The following is a 17,383-nucleotide window of genomic DNA, read 5'->3' on the forward strand; positions in this document are numbered from 1 at the left end:
AAGCCAGCTCAGTTGGAGCATCTGCAAGGAAAGAACTGGGTGAAGTGTGATGATGCTGGCACAGATCTTAGTACCACTCCCCACAATAACACCAGCTAACCTGCCGTGTCTGCACCAGCCCTTTCCCTGCCATGGCTGCCACCCAGGGCTTTACTGTAATGACTTATTACCACTGTCTGTCTTTTCTTAAAAATAATAGAAAGGTTACTCTCTTTACACATGCCCAGCTCTTTCCTAGTGTGGACCTTACCTCCGTATCTGCTGTTCCCCTTGTGCCGTTACAGCTACTTTTCCAGGCTTAAGTCAGAAAGAAAGGGTTGTGACTCTGTTCTTCTGAGTAAAAGAAGAAAAAAAATGTTTTTGCAGCTGTTTCCAGAGAAGTCCAGACACACAAGAGAAAATCCAATAAATGATTAACTCAGTATTTCCATCTGTGGGTAATGGTGTTTCTGGTGGTGTTTTCTTTTTTTATTATTATTTTTTGTATTATTATTATTATTTTATTGGTAGCCTTCTCTATCCCCCATGGAAAGAGGCAATCTCTGTTTGATTTGAAATGCAATGTCCTGAGCTGTTTTCTGGCGAGCACCTGGATGATGGCTTACATGTGTTTTTTCCCCTTTGAATGAGGAGGAATAAATTGGAAGTGAGTTTCCTGTACTCCTCTCATCTCCCCGTGAGAGGGGAATAATGAGCAAGAGAGCACCTTTATAGCCAAAAGATTACAGAGGTTATGCATTGGTTATTCTTTACAGACCACTTATTGTGAAATACTCTTTTTTTTTTTTTTATTTCTGAGGGGGTAGGGTGGTGAGAGAAGGTTTTTTCAGCAGTGAATTTTTGACCCAGAAGATCAATGTTTGTGTTGGGAAGTCATGGGAAGAGTACGGTGCCAGCAGGCCCAGAACAGGCACTGTCACAGCAATGCCAGACCCACAGTCACCCCCAGCACCTCCTTGTGCAGTTTGGCACGACTTCCCCTGTGCAATCCCGTCCCTCCTGGTGTTTTCATCAGCTTCTCACGCTGCCATCCCTCGTGTCCCGCAGCTCCTGGCCTCAACTCCAGCTTCCTGTGTCCTGGTCACCCATCTGGCAGCTGGGTTGCCTGCCCTCACATTTTGCACGTCTCCAGCTCATCCGCGCTGCTCCTGCTGCCACTGGTAGCTGGCGGCACGGGGACCTGGGGGTGGTGTCAGTGCCCTTTGCTGTGGGATTTGCAGCAGCTTACCCACTAAACCAGGCTGCAAATTCATGCTGAGTTGACTGTTTGACACCTCCACAAAGGTTGGCTGCTGGGTTTCCGCCTCTCTCTCTTGTTTTTCCCCATAGATTGGTCTGTGTTAAAATACATGCCATTTGGTCGAACTTAAATCCTTAAGCAATTCAGAGCACTCTGTAGATATGACAGCACTCGTAACTGCTTTTTTTTGTGCCAGCTTTTGCTGCAATCATTTTTTGATGTAGCTAACTGAAAACTTCTATCAAGTTTTTGGACAAAAACCATAGATTTCCTTCATAAAAACACTGTAAATGTCCCATTTCTCTGATGAGTGCCTGTTCATAGTAATGTTTTGGGATTTAATATGGCCCCGGTGCAAGAAGTGATGATTGATGGTGTAAGAAATATCGCCTTCCCTTGTGCAAACCTCGGGGCGGGTGGTGCCAAATCCCATCATCCTCCCTAGCAGCGAAGCAAACTCACTTAGATGCCAGCGTGGCGGAGGCTTGTGGATCATCCTCCCCAAAGCCAGCAAACACTCTTCTCTCCCAGCCTTATGGCACAGAGCGTATTCCCGGCAGCCCAAACGTCTGGGTGACTCCGGCCAGAAAATGTCAAATTCTTCTCAACTGAACACAAATAGGAAAAAAAGGCAAATCGAAGTGCAGCGGCCGCAGCTGCCACCTATGCGCCCAGGTCTGTGCGGCAAGCACTTGCATGGAACAGAGTGGTACCAGCCCCCACACACCCCCAAAAAAGTGTTGTTGCCTTCAGCTGCCTCCTGGCCAGCACCAACATTACCTCAGCCTTGCCTGGGAGGAGGCAGACGGAGCAAATCACCTCCTCGGAGACCCAGACACTGGGTGTTTTTTTTCCTCTGCGTTAGTCAGCTCAGATGTGGCACAGATGGGGAATCCGCAGACCGTGCCCCTGCGCTGGCTCCTGGGGCCTCAGAGGCACACGAAGCAGATGGGACAAAACAGCATGGGGGCAGACAAGCGCCTGGCTCCTCAAGCGAGGCTGGGAGAAGGTGAAGCCCCCCAGCTCTCCTCCCTGCCCTGCCGGGGCTGCCACGCTTCGTGGTGCGCATCCACAGACGGATGGGCCAGGGCTCAGCCCGGCCTCAGGGACCAGGCGGTGGAGGCACCGGCAGGGCCTCGTTCTCCTGCCAGGTGGCACGGGTGGAAAGCAAGTGTGGCAGTGGTTGGGTGAATGTGGAGCTGAAAGTGGTGAGAAAGGAGGTGTTTGGGCTAGGAAGAGTGCTGTGAGCTTCGCGTGACACGGCCCTGCTGGGAGGAGCACGGGGTGATGCTGCTGGATGGAGGCTCCAGGCTGGCTGGTGCTGCCACCCCTGCTTTACTGCCATCAGGGCAGCCAGACGGAGAAAGCTCCAGGCCAGGACGCATCATGCTTTATGCCTGGACTTACCTTTCCGCTGTGAGGACAGGATTTGTCTTGCTTTGTTGTTTCTGGTGCTGGAAAACTGAAAGGCTGAGATCGCCCTGGTGCTGGCAGGGAGCAATGGGGAATGAGGCAACGCTGCGCTTTCCCCTCGGCCACAGAGATGCGTTGTCCAGAGCATGGGGGCCAGGCACGCTACGCTTGTCTCAGTGGCTTTGAGGTGGTGCACCTCCAGTGCCAGGACTGCCCAAATCCCTTCCTCACAGCAAAGCGACTGGAGCAACGCTGCCTTCCACCTGACAGCTCTGTTTTCCAGTGCAAGGGCAGGAGCAGAATTAAAGGGTTCAGAGAGTCCTAAGACTCATGATTGCAACCTGTGAGAGTCAGTTTGCTGGTCAAAAGGCCTTTGGCAGGAACCTGTTCCTTGCCACCAAACTGTGGCTACGGAAGAGGACTTTCTGAACGCCCGAATATCCTCAGCTCAAATGCAGACCTGTGGCCCATCTGCAGGGGATAACTCCCCCGGGGGTGACTGCACCAAGGCTGTGGGGGCAGGCTCTGACGGGTGGTGGGATCACACTGCACCCCTTGCTGTGTGCGGGAGGTTTCTCCTGGCTGCGTGTCCCCAGGAGTGGAGGGCCCCTTCACTGCTCTCCTGTCCACAGCCTGTGCCTTGTCCTCAGGTGATAAAGTGCCACTGGCTGTGGAGGAGCTCTGGCAAAACTGCTCGTGGCCAACTCTGAAATGGCAATGACTTCCCATTGGGTTTCCAGTGTGATAACACCCCGATCAAACCTGGGTGCCCGGCAGAAAGCCTCGCTGCAGCTGAAGAAATTAAAGCGTTTGACGGCTACTGAGCAAAGCACAAATTCGCAGCAAGCGAGGAGGCAGCTAACATCCTCCTCCCGCCAGCCTGTCAGCTACTTGGCGTAGCTGCTGCGAGGGGGGCTGTGAGACCCTGGGGTATTTTCTAACTGCAGCTTCTGACGGGGAAACCCGTCTCTTGCTAGAAGGGACAGGTTGTAGTTTCTGGTTAGAGAAACCCCGGCGCGTGACGGCGTGCTCGGAAACCTGAAGATTGGGGAGAACTTCCAGTGAACTGTGAAACATAAATCGGCTCTGAAGGCGCAGACGGGGCTGCTCTGGAGACATCTGCGCTCTTTCGCTTTCTGGAGCCAGGCTGCGGGGAGAAGCCCCTGGGCTGAAAAAGGGCATTATTTTTTTTTATTATTATTTTTATTGTTTTTTTTTTTTTCCAGCGACTGCGAGAAGCACTTAAGGGATTTAGGAGTGCAGCAGAGCACAGCACGTCCTGACGCCTGCGGGCTTTGGGGAGCGCCGCTCACAAGCGCCGTCGTTATGGGTACGCAGCCTGTTTTGTGCCCTGTTCTTCGGTAATCCCGAAATCCCCCCTCTTTCTTCATTTTTTTTTAATTCAATCTTTTTTTTGACGAGCACGTGGTGCGTTCCGTTCCTCTTCCCCTTCCTTACGTCCACCCCCACCCCTCGCTTCCCCTTCCACCCCCCTTCCCTTTTCCCTTCCCTTCCCGGCCCGGCCCGGCCCGGCCCGGCCCGCCCACACCCCGCCCCGCCTCGCCCGGCCCGGCCCGGCCCGGCCCGCTCCCGCCGCGCCCACCAAGCTGGGGCCGCCCGCGGCCGCGCTGCCCGGCTCCGCCGCCGGCGCTGCGGGGCCGGCAGGGCGCCACGGCCCGGCCCGGCCCGGCACGGTACGGCACGGCACGGTACGGCGCGGCACGGCACGGCACGGCCTCGCGGGAGGGCGGCTGCGATCCGCCGCGGCCGGCGATGGAAGATGGAGGGAGGCGGCGGTGCGGTAAGGGCGGCGGGTGCCGGCGTGCGGGAGCCGAGCGGGAGCCGGGCGGGCGGCGCGCCCAGCCGGGGGCACCTCCTCGCCTGCCTTTACTTTCCCTTTTTCTTTCTTAACACTTTTTTTTTTTTCTGGTCTTCTCCCGTATCTCCTCTTCGTTTTCCTTTTTTTTTTTTTTTAACCTTTCTCTTTTCCCTTTTTAACCTTTTCCTTTCTTCTAGCTTTTTTTTTCTTGTAGCTTTTTTTCTGTATTTTCCTTTTTTTTCCCTTTTCTTAGCTTTTCCTTTTCTTTTAGCTTCTCCTTTTTCTTTTAGCTTCTCCTTTTCTCTTTTCCTTCTTTTTTCTTTTTCCTTTTCATTTTTTTCTTTTCCCCCTCTTTTCCCCCTCTTTTCCTCCTCTTTTCCCTTTTCCCCCTCTTTTCTCCCTCTCCTCTTCTTTTCCCCCTCTCCTTTTTAATGTTACCTTTTTTCATTTTCTCTCTCTCTCTCTCTTTGTGCATACCCCTAAGGGGCAAAAACTCAGAGCCCACTAAGGCACTCACTACTGGCAGCTCCCCAGAAGCACCAACATCACCAGAGAGGCAGCGCTGGGAGCCCCCATCCCAGGGCTGGGACCCCCAACCTGCATCTTGTATGGTTGGTTTTGCTTCTGTCTCTGTGTTAATGTAACAAATCAGCACTGTTGCTGCACTGACAGGCTCTCTTAATCATGCCAAATTCTTGAATTAAATGAGATGTAGTGCAAAAATCAGCATCTTTGGCTGAGTTAATAGCGTTGTGCTTTCTGAGGAGGAGTAGGGTTGAGATGAATTCACCAAAGGTGTAAAGTTTTACAACACTGAACACAGGGACACTCCTGCACTATTAGAGTGTTATCGTAAGCCCTGCTGCCGTGCTCAGAAGCCAAGCTTCTCAATGCGAACATAAACATAAAGTTGTAATGAGCTTGAACTTCACACAAACTCACAGAAGATGCTAACTTCTCACAGAGACGCAGTATTTCCGTGCCATAAACAACAATTACGTGGCTCCCACAGGGTGCCAGTTAGTATATTGTCAGGCAGAGCACATCTATGTGTTATTGAAGTGATTTGGGTGTGTAATACGTAACTGCAATTACTTCTGCTTTTGCAGCTTCAGTCACACTTTAATTCTGTCTATGCGTAGGGCCATTAAAACAGAGAGTGAAAATCAAATGCAATATTTCTAATGAAACTGCTGGTTGCATACACAGTTTTTGAAGCAGTTGTAATAGGCTGCTGATAATCATCCAGGCCCTTCTGGTTTAGCTAGCAGAAAGGAATCTCTTTCTACTCAAAATGCACTTTCCTCGGTCACATCCTTAGTTGATGTGCTTTAGCAGATGTTACCAGTTTAACACTAGCTCTAAGTCTGACCTAGCGCTGTTGATTTGCACGCGCTGAGAATTTGGCTGTACAGTCGTTGGTTTTCGGAGTATGCCTTTGGTGGGAGAGAAGGTGAGGTTAAACCATGTAGGAATCCCTGTGCAAATGCTCCCATTCAGTTATAGCCTTGGTTCACTGTAGAAAAGAGTGTAAGAAATTCCTTTGTGGTAGTGGTGATGTTAAAAACAATTTCAAGAATGTTATGCATTGCTCTCCTCTAAACTTGATACACAAAAAAAATAGGGCTTCTTGATAGATAAAATTCTTGCACAACGTACCTGTATGAAGGAGGTCCTCTTGTGCTGCTGGTGCTTGAGCGGATTACTCTTGCCATTTCTAATGCCATCATATTGAAAAGAAGAGCAGTGAGGATCCTAGTGAACACAACAGATATTTTTTCTTCCTCCTCCTCCCAGGAAGGCTGCTGAAACTGGGGGAGCAAGAATTTCTTTGCTGTTGTCAAACTGGGTGGCTAAAAGACCTGAATGCAGTTCAGAGCATTTCCCCTCCCCACCTCATCCTTTCTGTTCTTGCCCATGTTACCAGGAGAGTTTGGCCTTTTGTTTTCAAGCCTGGGTTTAAGAGGCAGGTTGGAGTTTGTTTCCTGTGGGATGAAGAGGCAGCCGGTCTGCATGAGGATTGTGGACTGGTGCCACAGAGCATCTATGCAGACAAGCAGCTGTCATGATGAACATGCTATGCTTGTGACGAACGTCCCAACTGCTGAGAGCTTTGATGTTGGGGCTGGTGGCCATGGTGGCATAAGCCATGCTCCACACGTGGCTATCGGCATGTGGGAAGGATCCTTTGGCCACAGCTGGTGAACAGTCCTTGTGCACGAGGCACTGATGGTGACTGGAAAGGATGTCTGCTCGGTGGGGACATGGGCTGACAGGCCCGGGAGCCAGGGTATGTTTTTTTGAGTTGCTCAACTTGCTGCTTTATGGAGTACCTCTGTTTAGTTATAAGGGTCTTGAGCGAGCTAGTGCCTTGGGTTCTTCTGGAAGCTGTGCCCTGCACTGGTGGTTCGAAGGTTGTTTAGTGGTAGCACAGTGTAGTGGTCTGGGGAGGAAGCAAAAAGTAGGGATGAAGGAGACAGTGTCTGCTGAGTGCAAGTAGATGGGTTTCTGGGGTACCTGGTAGCAATCTTGTCATGCTTCTGAGGGCAAGGTTGTGCAAAACCAACGAGCTGTTGCCAAGGCTCAAAGTTTGAGGCAGCCAGAGCATCCCACCCCATGTCGGCTCTGCGGCTGATGAAACGCGTGTGGCTGCTGGGATCTCCGGGCTGCAGCATCTGGAGGCCTTGGCCGGCAGGCCTGGCCTGAAGAGGTGGGAGAAGTCTTGGGACTCAGTGACATGCATCCTCCTTTTGCCATGAAGGGCTGCTTTGTCACCTTGGTGGAAAGCTGCGCCTGAATCCTGGCAGAGGGGAGATTTCTCTGTCTTGCTGTCCTGCACAGACCTGCTTGGTGGCCTGGGTGGCCGCCGTGTCCCAGGGGGACGTACAGCCGGGGGTCCTTCCTCTGGAGGTTCAGCTGAGAGGGGTATCTGTGATCAGAGAGCTCCTCCAGGCCGTCACCATGCGGAGCAGCAGGGACACAGATGGACCGAGGCAGGTCTTGAGCAATTTGTGTCTTCAGAGTCTGAATCTCCTTCTGAGGGGATTTCTATGCTCCGGCACCCGTGGTAGCAGAGGTTATTTCCAGTCCTTTTTTCCTGTTTGCGCTGAGATGAAGCTGGGCGGGGGCGTTGAAATAACACGTTTCTGTGGGATGAAAAAGCTATTTCAGCCCAGTGGTAAGTGCCTGCCCGACACTTTCAGACCAGCCCTAAGTGTCCTGTTCCTCTCAGGAATTGCACCATTTGATGTATGCTCTTGCAGTGTGTTTCCAGATGCTTTTTGTGAGCACGCCCCCTCCTTGCTCTGGGACTTCTCTTGCTGTCACGCCGGCTGCTGCCGGAGACCACAGGCCACTGGGATGCTAATGCATCTGGGTATTCCTGCTCTGTGTCTCAGGCAAGCACGGTGGGTCGTGGATGGGGCGTAAAAGCAGGGTGGAGTGAAGCTGATTCCGGGTGAGGCTAGGTTGCCATGGGATTGAATGAGGAGTGAGAATAGCTCAGGTATTATCTAGCCCTTGAAGCTTGAATTGCTCCTGAATTGACTGTACTTCCTGGGTGCTGTAAGCAAACAAACCTGCCGGGGCACAGGATCAAGCTGTCTGTCAGAGCAGGAGCTCTGCACCTCCAGCAAGTGCCCCAGCCATCAGCTCCAGCTGCTGGAAACGCATAGTGTTTGCCATGGCTTGCTTTCCTAACTGTGCACTGTACAAAAAGATTGTCAGTGCCACAACCGGTGTCATTAGCCTGAGGAGACCAGGCTGGGGTGGGCTTTTGAGGCTGGGCTGCCAAGGCACAGCGGTAGCTGTCATGCTTACCAAGGGCTTCATGTCGTGACCACAGCAATTTTTTTTGACGCCAGGTAAAAGGGCTGAACAAGAAGGCATTGTCTTGAGTCTGTGACACAGTAGTTTGGGAGGACTAAAGAAACAACTCAAATGGCAAAGATTAAACAGCCGAGACCTCCCTTTTTGCGGAAGTGATAAATGCGGCATCCTTTCCTTTCTTAGCGTGAAATGCCACAGTGGAAGAGGTGGTTTATCTCCAAATTGTACTCATTATTATTTCACAACAGTTTTCAAACAGGAAGTGTCACTGGGCTAATAACCACATCTCCCAGGCTGAACAAGTGCCAAATGCAATGGCAAGATGCACTTAGCCTGGGATATGGCTGCATTTCGTCCCTAATAGAAGAACTGGTGCCAGGAAGGAACTTCCTTCAGAAGACGACAAATTCTAGCACCAGTGAGTTCTGGTTTTCATCAGCTTGGTTGTGTGTGGAGTCTCTGTGGCCTAATGAAAACAAAACAACAGAAAAAAAGGAAGAAGCGTGTATTAGCTTCTCCACCAGTGGGACACGTGTGCCAGCTGGCCTACTTTGTGCTGCTTGCAGGGAATATATAACTTCTGGTGTCTTCTTTTCTGCCTTCCTGCCGTGGTTGGAACTGCCTGGTGGCTCCTGGCCATCTACGGGGCCACGGCTGCCTGAGAGTGCCAGTGCTGGCACTCCCCAACTCACGCTTTCTTAGCAGGCAAACAGTCTGCTCTTGCAAAAACATCTTTTCAGTCCTCCAGTATCTGCACAGCAGGAGGCTTACATAAATTTAGTTGGTGTGACTCCTAGCTTCTGCCTCAGTTCTGCCAGGGGAGGACAGATCAGCTCAAACTTCAGTCAGGTTGCTGATCTGAATAACTTCTGTTAAATCTAGGTAAGGTTTAGAAAGAACAATGGAGGTGAACATTGTAAAATTAATTTAAATACGTGATATGAAATAATCATGCAGGGTCAAAGAGCTGTTTCTAAGTTAGAGGCAGAAACATACACATCTTTGCATGCTCTTTTGCTGTGATGTAGCTCTACAGCTTGTCTTTGCCTCAGAGGAAATGCAGGTTTTTACACCTTTGCAAATGTAAGTTCTTCCAGTTGCTCTTGTGCAGAGTGCTTTCCCCCCACACACACACTGTTCCGTTCCCTGAACTTGAGGTGCAAAGAATACTACAGTCACTTTGAGCTACTGTCTTAGACCAACCATGTTTGTAACGCTGATTTGGAAAAGGCAGATGAACTCTCCTGATAACTCTTCTCTTTCTTTACATCCATCCATAAAAACAGTCTTTTTAGCTGGACGTAGGGAATGTACAGCATGTGGGAAGGGATGAGCTTTGCAAGTTCTCAAGTCTCAGCAGATGTTGGCTTGTGTTTTGAAAAAAAAGTAAGTTGCTTAAAGATGCAGATGTAACTTCTGGTAGCCTCCTGAGGCACCAGATTTTAGCTTCTGTGGAGCTGAAATCCATGTGGGGCAACTGTAGCTGTCTAAACATTGTTCTGCCTTCTGAGATACCTAAATATCATGGAAGTGCAATACCTGCTGTACAGAAGCAGTCTGTCAGTTTGCTAAATATACTTGGAACAGATTGGACAAAAAAAAGTAAATGCAAGATGTCTAGTACATGCACTGCTGAATTCTCTGAGTAAAAAAATGCAGGCTTTGTGCTATTTTTCATAGGTCAGGACTCCATCCCAATGCTCCCTGAGATAACTAAGGAAAAATACTTGTATTGTGACTTTTAATGTTTTGGATCTTTTTAGTCTATCTGTGCTTTATATTTAAGAAGGTGGTTCTTCATGCAGTGAGCTGCAGCCTACCTCTCGATGGGCTTGCTTTGACTTGAGCTGTGTGCTTGCCTTAGAAATAATGCATAGACATCCAGAGGTCTATACAGCACACATCAAAAATCACTGACTCAGCAAATAGAAAATGCTGAGTGACCTTTAAAGGTAAAGTGTAATCATAAAGACTTTGAATTAAAATGCTGTACACATTCACGCAGTTACAGCTCAGACAGTGTCAGCCTTTGCATAATAAAAAGCATTTAATTCAGTATAGCAGCTGACTGCTTCCTGACAGCTTTGACGAAGCAACAAAGCAAACATTTCTTTAAGGGGAGAAAAACTGAAGTACAGGTGTAGAACAAGACTAACAGACTGAAAACAAAGTTTACCTGCAGCTGTTTGATTCTGCTGGTAAGGAGTGCATTTTCAGTCACATTTCCCGAGGCTTTTCCTGAGAGGAGACTCTTGTGCCTAGTTTCTGAATTGAGCCTCTCATCAGACACTGAACTTTTGTGAAGTGTGCCTTTGAGGACGGAGAATAGCCTCGATAGTATCTGCGCCCTGTTAGTTCTGCTCTCTTCGTCCTGAACGCTTCCCAGGAGGCTGTTCCTGGTAAACAAATTCGTCAGCGTCCCGAGCGCGATGAAAAGCCTGCAGAGCCCCAGTTCCTTTTGGCAAATTCCTGGGGCGAGTGAGGGTGCAGGGTGTGTGCCGCGGGGAGCCCTGCGGTGGGGACGGAGGAGTGGAGCCGCCTGCCCGGCTGCAGAGCCCAAGGGCTGCCTCGTGCAGGGAGATGCCAAAGCCTGGTAAGCAGGTAAGAGCAGATGGCTCTTCTGGGTTAGACCCACGGTCAGGTCAGCCCAGCAGCCCGTAGGTGGTCATGGATGTCCGCAGGTGCCTGGGAGAAGCTCAGCTTGGAGTATCGTGAGGTGGACGTGTTTTCTACCTGCGTGGAGGATTTGTACCCCTTGAGATCGTTTGCCTTCCTTTTCAGCTCCTGTAGGCTTCTGGTTTCCATGACATTGCTTTGCAGGGAGCTCTCTGGTTTGACTACAGACTGTGTGGGGAACCATCTCCTTCTGCTTGGTTTGATGCTGACTCCTAATACCTTCTTCTGATGTCCTCTGGCTGTTGTATTAAAAGAGGTAGTTGGTCACTTCTCACAGGCTTTTCCAGACCCCTTGTGCCTGCATGCATCTCTGCTATATATCTCTCAGCCATCTCTTTCCTTTAGTTGGAAAGCTGCATCTGTTATCCCTTCTTATAATTTAAGCTTTTCTGCTGGAGAATGGTTATAGGGAGTGCCCTCACACCAGTCCTTTCCTTCCTCCCCTACCTCCTGTCTCTTTGCAGATATCTCCCTGTAACTCCTGATAGTTAGAAATTAGTTTAAACCATAAGATGAGTTTTCTTTTCTTCCAGAACCTTTGCTAGCATTGGCTTCGGCAGCCCCAGGTGAGGTTTAGCCATGCAAAACTCCTGTTCTTTTCAGTCTTAATCTATTTACTAATGCTTTAATTTAAAAATTGCGAACATGTATATTAGCATGTGGGAGGGTGTGTGAGGAAAACACGAACATGGTGTTTGAGGTCATACAAAAGTAAAAACTACAAACCTTCTTAGCGGTCTTTTTGTGAGCACCAGCACTCTCTCAGCTCTCTCTGCTGTCATTGCATTGGCTTTCACCAGCTAGCAAGTTTATTTTAACTCCATCTTTCCCCATTTCATCCTGTTACTTAGGAAAGGGACTTAAGAAAAGCTCAACAGAAATAGTCTTTTCAGAACAATTAGCACAACCTGTCAGAAGCACCAAGACTTGCTAAGTTCACGCCCACACAGGAACGATAACCGTGCTTAAAAACAAGGGCTGACCATTAATGGTACCAGGCCCCTGGGAGGCTTGTCCGTCCACGACAGCAGAGGCAAAGCTCTCGCTGCATGTATCCATGAAGAACTGACCATGGCATGGCAGCCTGGCTCAGATGTTCTCCCTTCTGCTCTTCTGGCAACTTGCTGGAGAAGGCTGCAGATCTCTGGAAACCTTCCATCCATCATTCTTGCCTCTCCCTTATGTGTTTTTTCATATAATTTTTGAAGCTAGCTCCTTTACCAGTTACTGTGTTTCAGCTAGTCTCTGAGGAAGCTTCTGGGCTGTGGAAGAGAACATCAAGGTAGATACCTAAGCTCCTCCTGAGAGCTAAAACTCACCAGATCGGGGAGTACGATAGGCTGCTGAGAGGCATTTGGCTTCTTGCTGCAAGGGATGCTGATGAAGAAGTGAGGGTGGGACAGTCCTGGAGTTAGAAGTGGTCTGAGTGTGTCTGTGAAGTCTTCCACAGCTGACTTCTAATATACTTAGTTCCCACCAGCTGTGCAGCCGAGGGGAAGGTGGTCAGCTCTGGAAGGAGGAGATATGAAGCTATGAGAGGGCAAAAACAGGGCTCCCCCAAGGCTCCCTCGTGGTGTGACTTAGCTGTGGAAACCCCTGCGCCAACTACCCAGTTCCTTCCGGGTCCTCCTGTAAGCCTAGAAGAATTAGATTAACAATTTTTTTTTTCTGGGGGTAGGGTGGCAGTGTTTTATTAAGAAAGGTTGCAGTGGTCCCCCCGAGGGCAATTTCAATCCCCTGTCCTGGCTCACAGCCCTTCATGAGAGGTCACAGAAACACAGCATATCCTGAATTGGAAGGGACCCTCAAGAATCATCGGTTTGAACTCCTGGCTCTACGAAGCACCACCCAAAAAATCAGGCCATATGCCTCAGAGCGTTGTTCAAATGCTCCTTGAACTCCAGCAGGCTCGGTGCCGTGACCACTGCCCCGGGGAGCCTGTCCCAGTGCCCGACCACCCTCTGGGTGCAGAACCTTTCCCTAACACCCAGCTTGACCCTCCCCTGTCCCAGCTCCATGCCGTTCCCTCAGGTCCTTAGACACCTTCCTGCTGATGTGTTTTAGGCATGACGGGGTTCCTGCTGTCCAGCATTTTGACTGCTCCTGAAGGCTCAGGCTTGAGCATCCATCCCTTTCTGCTCTTTCCCAAGCACCGTGTTATCAAGTCTCCTACGTGGAGTCACCGTGGTCTGTCTCACAACATCTGTCCTGTCAGAAGGTCCAAGGGACTTCAGGCTGACTTTTTTTCAGTCAATTATCGCCTCCTTTGAACACTTCCCCCTTGTTAGACATTTTCAGACAGAACACAACCGTAAGTGTGAATGCTTCAAGTGTCATGGGTTCACACCATCTCTTTTTGCTCAGGCTGGCCCGTTTCTGGTGTCAGCAGCTGTGGACAATGTTGTTTCCTGCTGCTGAGAGCCACGGAGATGGAGCCCAACTCTCCTATCAGTTCAGCTCCAAAAGGCAGGGAGAGAACCAGACTTTGGTGTTCCTCAGCTAATGCTGTGTGGAATGTAGGTATTTAATGGGAAAAAAAAAAAAAAAAGTCCCCAAGAAGAAAACAGTCTGTCCCCAAAAGGTCCTGGCCAGAACCTCAGTTAAATTCAACAGTTGATGCTTTGGTGCTTTCTTTCCGTGGAGAAAGGAGAAGCATTTCCTTCAGGTTTTAATGACTCAGCCATACCATCTAAATATCTGGGGCAGTTTGAGGGGAGCTCATAACTGGAACTGAAATCAAATTCACCCAGCAAGAGACGTTGCGCTTCAGGAAAGCTGGCAAACAACTCTTGCTTTGGGTCTGGATCAAGCCACCTTTCAGGGACAGACTGTGGCAATGGTTTTCCCTTGCAGCTACTGACCTGCTGCCCCGGTTAGCATTCAGGCAGCAGAGCTGGGCAGAGATGCTGTGTGTGATTCACAGCTGCCTGACTTATCTGGATGTGGCAGCTCACGCCAAAGGAGCAGGACCCCTGAGGTCTGAACATCCTACTGCTGCTCGCTTTGATGCTGAAACATGCATTCAGTGGCTTTGCTTCCCGTGATAGCCTTAAAACACAAGTGCTGTGGGCACTTCCTAAGCAATCATCTCCTTTGCCTCAGGGAAAGGATGAAACACCAGCACGGTGGGACCTCTGCTGGCTCACGCCAACGCCTTGTGCAGGATCAACAGCAAGGTCCAGTGTGGTGCTAGGAGGTCTGAGGGGGGAGGACTGGCACATGCAAGCAAACGCAGACTCACGAGCATTAAACAAAATTCTCCCAAGAGGCAAATGCAGGCTCCCCAACTCCCAACCAAGATCCGTGACCCAGAGGAGCAGGCTTGGTCAAACGTGATCCAGGAGGCAGAAAGGGCTGCAAGAGGGGTGAACAAATGGGCAGGAGCTTGCTGCCAAGCTGCCCAGAGCTTAATCGGGCTGAAAAACGGTGTGTACGTGGCTCATGAGAAATGTACAGCTGGGCTGATTTAAGGGGATTGATGCTCTGAGTGAGCGTCACCCTCTCTGGTGGTGACAAACACCAGACGCATCAAAAGTGGTGGTTAAAGCCCTCTGAGGGAAGCAATTATGAAATGAGATGGCCCGGATGCAGATTTCTTTGCTCTTGAGCTGAGGGAGAAGGCTTAAGCAGGAAGTTTTTTCGTTATCCTTTCCAATCTTGCTTTCTTTTAATCCTTGCTAATGCAGCCTGGAAAGCTCCGGGAATGTTTGCCCAGCCCTCCTCTGAGCTCCCAGTTTCAGGGGCATTACGACTTCAGCAAGATTTGGGTGAGTGGCAGATTGAGATAAGAAAAGGAGAGCAAATTTTTTCTCTTTGTTTTCTAACTCTTCTTCCCCCTGTCTGTAAGGAAGGACCACAGTAAAGCAATGGTCTTAAAATCAGTTCATGCCTCACAGCATTCACATTCTCTCCCTCCCTCTCTCTTTTTGTTTTTAATATTTTTTGTTTGGATGAAATACCATGACCTTATCCTCAAGCCTGGATCTGGAGGCTGTGAACTGCTTTACCTTTATACATCCTTATATTGCTCTGACTGCCTAGATAAATGTCAGGCTCAGTTGTTTCCATACACCAGCCACTATATGGAATTCTCATCAGCAGCGCTGAGCACTTCTGAAAATTAAGTTCTCTCTTTCAGGTGCCAAGATGAAGGTCTTGCAGTCCTTGCCTAGGCACCGAACTGATAAATGCTGCCCTGTAAACTGAAAGATCGTTCATTTCATCCTATTACTGGGTGGTGCAGAGGGTGTTGTGAACTGAAATCTTTTTCAATGCTTCATGGTAAGGTATAGGCAAATACAGGCATTTGGAAAATGTGTTTGCTGACAAGGAAGCTTAGTGCAGCAGATGTCTGTTAAGTCTTGAAGAGCAGCGCTGAGGGATCGAGATGCTGTATCTCAGAGGTGTGTAGATCAGAAATTTCTGATTGTTGAGGAACTGGACTGCTCTGTGCATTTTATTTACTATTTCATTCATGTGTAGGTGGGATTTGGCACCAGCCAGAAGTTTACCCATCGCATCCCATTGCATCAACTGTGTAGGCTGAATTTTCATCTGGCTCCATAAGCTGCTTTTGACCAGGTTATCTCAGACTGAATCTTCTTCTGCGTGCTCTGTGTGTACCCGTTCCTTTCCCAGTTCTTCCTGCCCCAAATCCTGTGAATGAACACATCATCATGGTCATGATATAATTCGTCTTTGTGCTAGAAAGTCTTTGCTCTATTTCTCCATGCTTTTCCTGAAGTATTTGGCCAACTAGAGTTAGGAGGTCCATCAAAGTAGCTATTGGAGCCCTAGTAATGGATAGTTAGGCCAGTGAATGATAAATACATCCAAGAACCTCATGTATGACTGCTCAGTTATTACACGTGTGAGCTGGACTCCGTTCTGCAGAACTGGGTCAACACAGAGGTGTGGGAGAAGTAATAGGGAAAAAAGTCCAGGAAAGCCTGGAGCAGTTCTAGGGCACAGGGCAAGATGGTTATTTGTCAGTGTGGTCTTAGAAGAAAATGTAATTGTTGTAGAGCTGGCCTTGGGGGAACATATAGATTTGTGATTCCATCCATCTCTGATTAAAGAGCCTTGACCGTGTGTTGCTGTGAATTATGTGTCTCCTGTACTTTGAATTTCTGTTTGTAGCTGACGCTTACCCTAAGGTATTTGTTGGAAGTGCATGAAAGTTATTATTGTCCTGGGGGGCAGAATGTTCCATCTGACTTTTTTTTTTTTTCAAGTATTTTTGTAAGCTAGGGCTTTTGCCAGCGTGAACCATGAAATGGCTTGATAAGCTGTAAGAACTGGCTGCCTAAGACATAAGATGTGAATACAAAGGTCACTGAAGAATTTATAGAGTTAATGATTTATTTCATCTGTCACTTCAGACAGAAGAATTACAGGCTTTGTCTTGCCCAGCTGGATAGCAACTTAAAGCTGACTGCAGACAGTGTTTGCACTACACTTTATTGCTGGTGTATACTTCGTTGTGGAGATTTGATTTGTCCTCACCTGTGCAGAAAAGTAATTTTAATGTTAGTCGTGCAGCCTCTCTTTCCTCTGAGAAACTGGACCTTTCTCTTTCAAATTGCTTCGTATGGGTAGGAAGCAGTGGGTATGTGCTGGTGGCACCAGGCCTGCGTGACACCAAGATGCTTTATCTGCCTGTCCATCCATCCTGCCAGCTGCTCCCTGCTAGCCAGGAGGACCACCCTGAGCCTCCTCATGACTGCACAAGCAGGTTTGACTTGTGTGGTGGGATCATAAAAACAGGATGGGTTGTCATCCTGATTTAGGTGGTGGTGGTCAGGCACAGGCCTGGGATCCTGAGGACAGGGAGGACAGGGATTGTAAAACATCACTGGCCATGTATTTGCTTGCCTTATTATCCTTTTTCACATTTCTGGCCCTCCCTGTTCTAGTCCTATCTACTCCCTTTCTTCACCCCAGTCTCTTCTCAAAAAAAAACATCCTTTCCAATTTTTTTTTCCCCATAGGTCCCAGTTTTGTGACATCCTTACTTGAATTTACTGTTTCTGATACTGATATTCGGATTCAAGAAATGTTTGGACAATGCTGTCAGACATACGTGATTTTTTGATGGTCCTGTGCAGATCCAGGTGTTGGCCTTGATGATCCTTGTGGATCCTTTCCAGTTCCGAATATTCTGTGATTCTGTGCTATGGCCTAGGCACTTTCAGCCTTACCTGGTGTAACTGATATGGTTAGCCAATGCTGCTGGCCTTGCAGTGGCTAAGACTGCTAAAGGGGCGTGGTGTTGGCTGCTCTAATGATCATTGCTTGATACTGAAATGTTTGGGTTCAGAGACTCAGAGATGAGCCCTTCAAAGGCAGTGTGAGTTCGCTCAGGTCTGCCGTTCTTGATCTTAGCGGTGGTAATGGTGTGATGCTAA

At 49.0% G+C, this 17,383-nt stretch overlaps 1 protein-coding gene across 7 annotated transcripts in view; it reads left to right on the top strand.

Annotated features, from left to right (window-relative positions):
* Positions 1-3,850: 3,850 nt before the first annotated feature.
* The window catches only part of PSD3 (pleckstrin and Sec7 domain containing 3), a 110,202-nt gene continuing 96,669 nt past the window's right edge, over positions 3,851-17,383 (top strand). For 3 of the 7 annotated variants that reach the window (XM_080572927.1, XM_080572929.1, XM_080572931.1), the window contains exon 1: positions 3,851-3,983. Coding sequence is in view for 3 of the 7 variants with exons in the window: in XM_080572921.1 (XP_080429047.1) it covers positions 4,434-4,454 (21 nt within the window). In the remaining 4 variants the exon portion in view is untranslated. Of the gene's footprint in view, positions 3,984-4,242; positions 4,455-10,132; positions 10,902-17,383 lie in introns of those variants that run through there. The other 4 variants (XM_080572921.1, XM_080572928.1, XM_080572930.1 and 1 more) reach the window with 4 other exon arrangements.

The sequence above is a fragment of the Anser brachyrhynchus genome, assembly GCF_964034855.1.
Source record: "Anser brachyrhynchus genome assembly, chromosome: Z".
NCBI lineage: Eukaryota > Metazoa > Chordata > Aves > Anseriformes > Anatidae > Anser > Anser brachyrhynchus.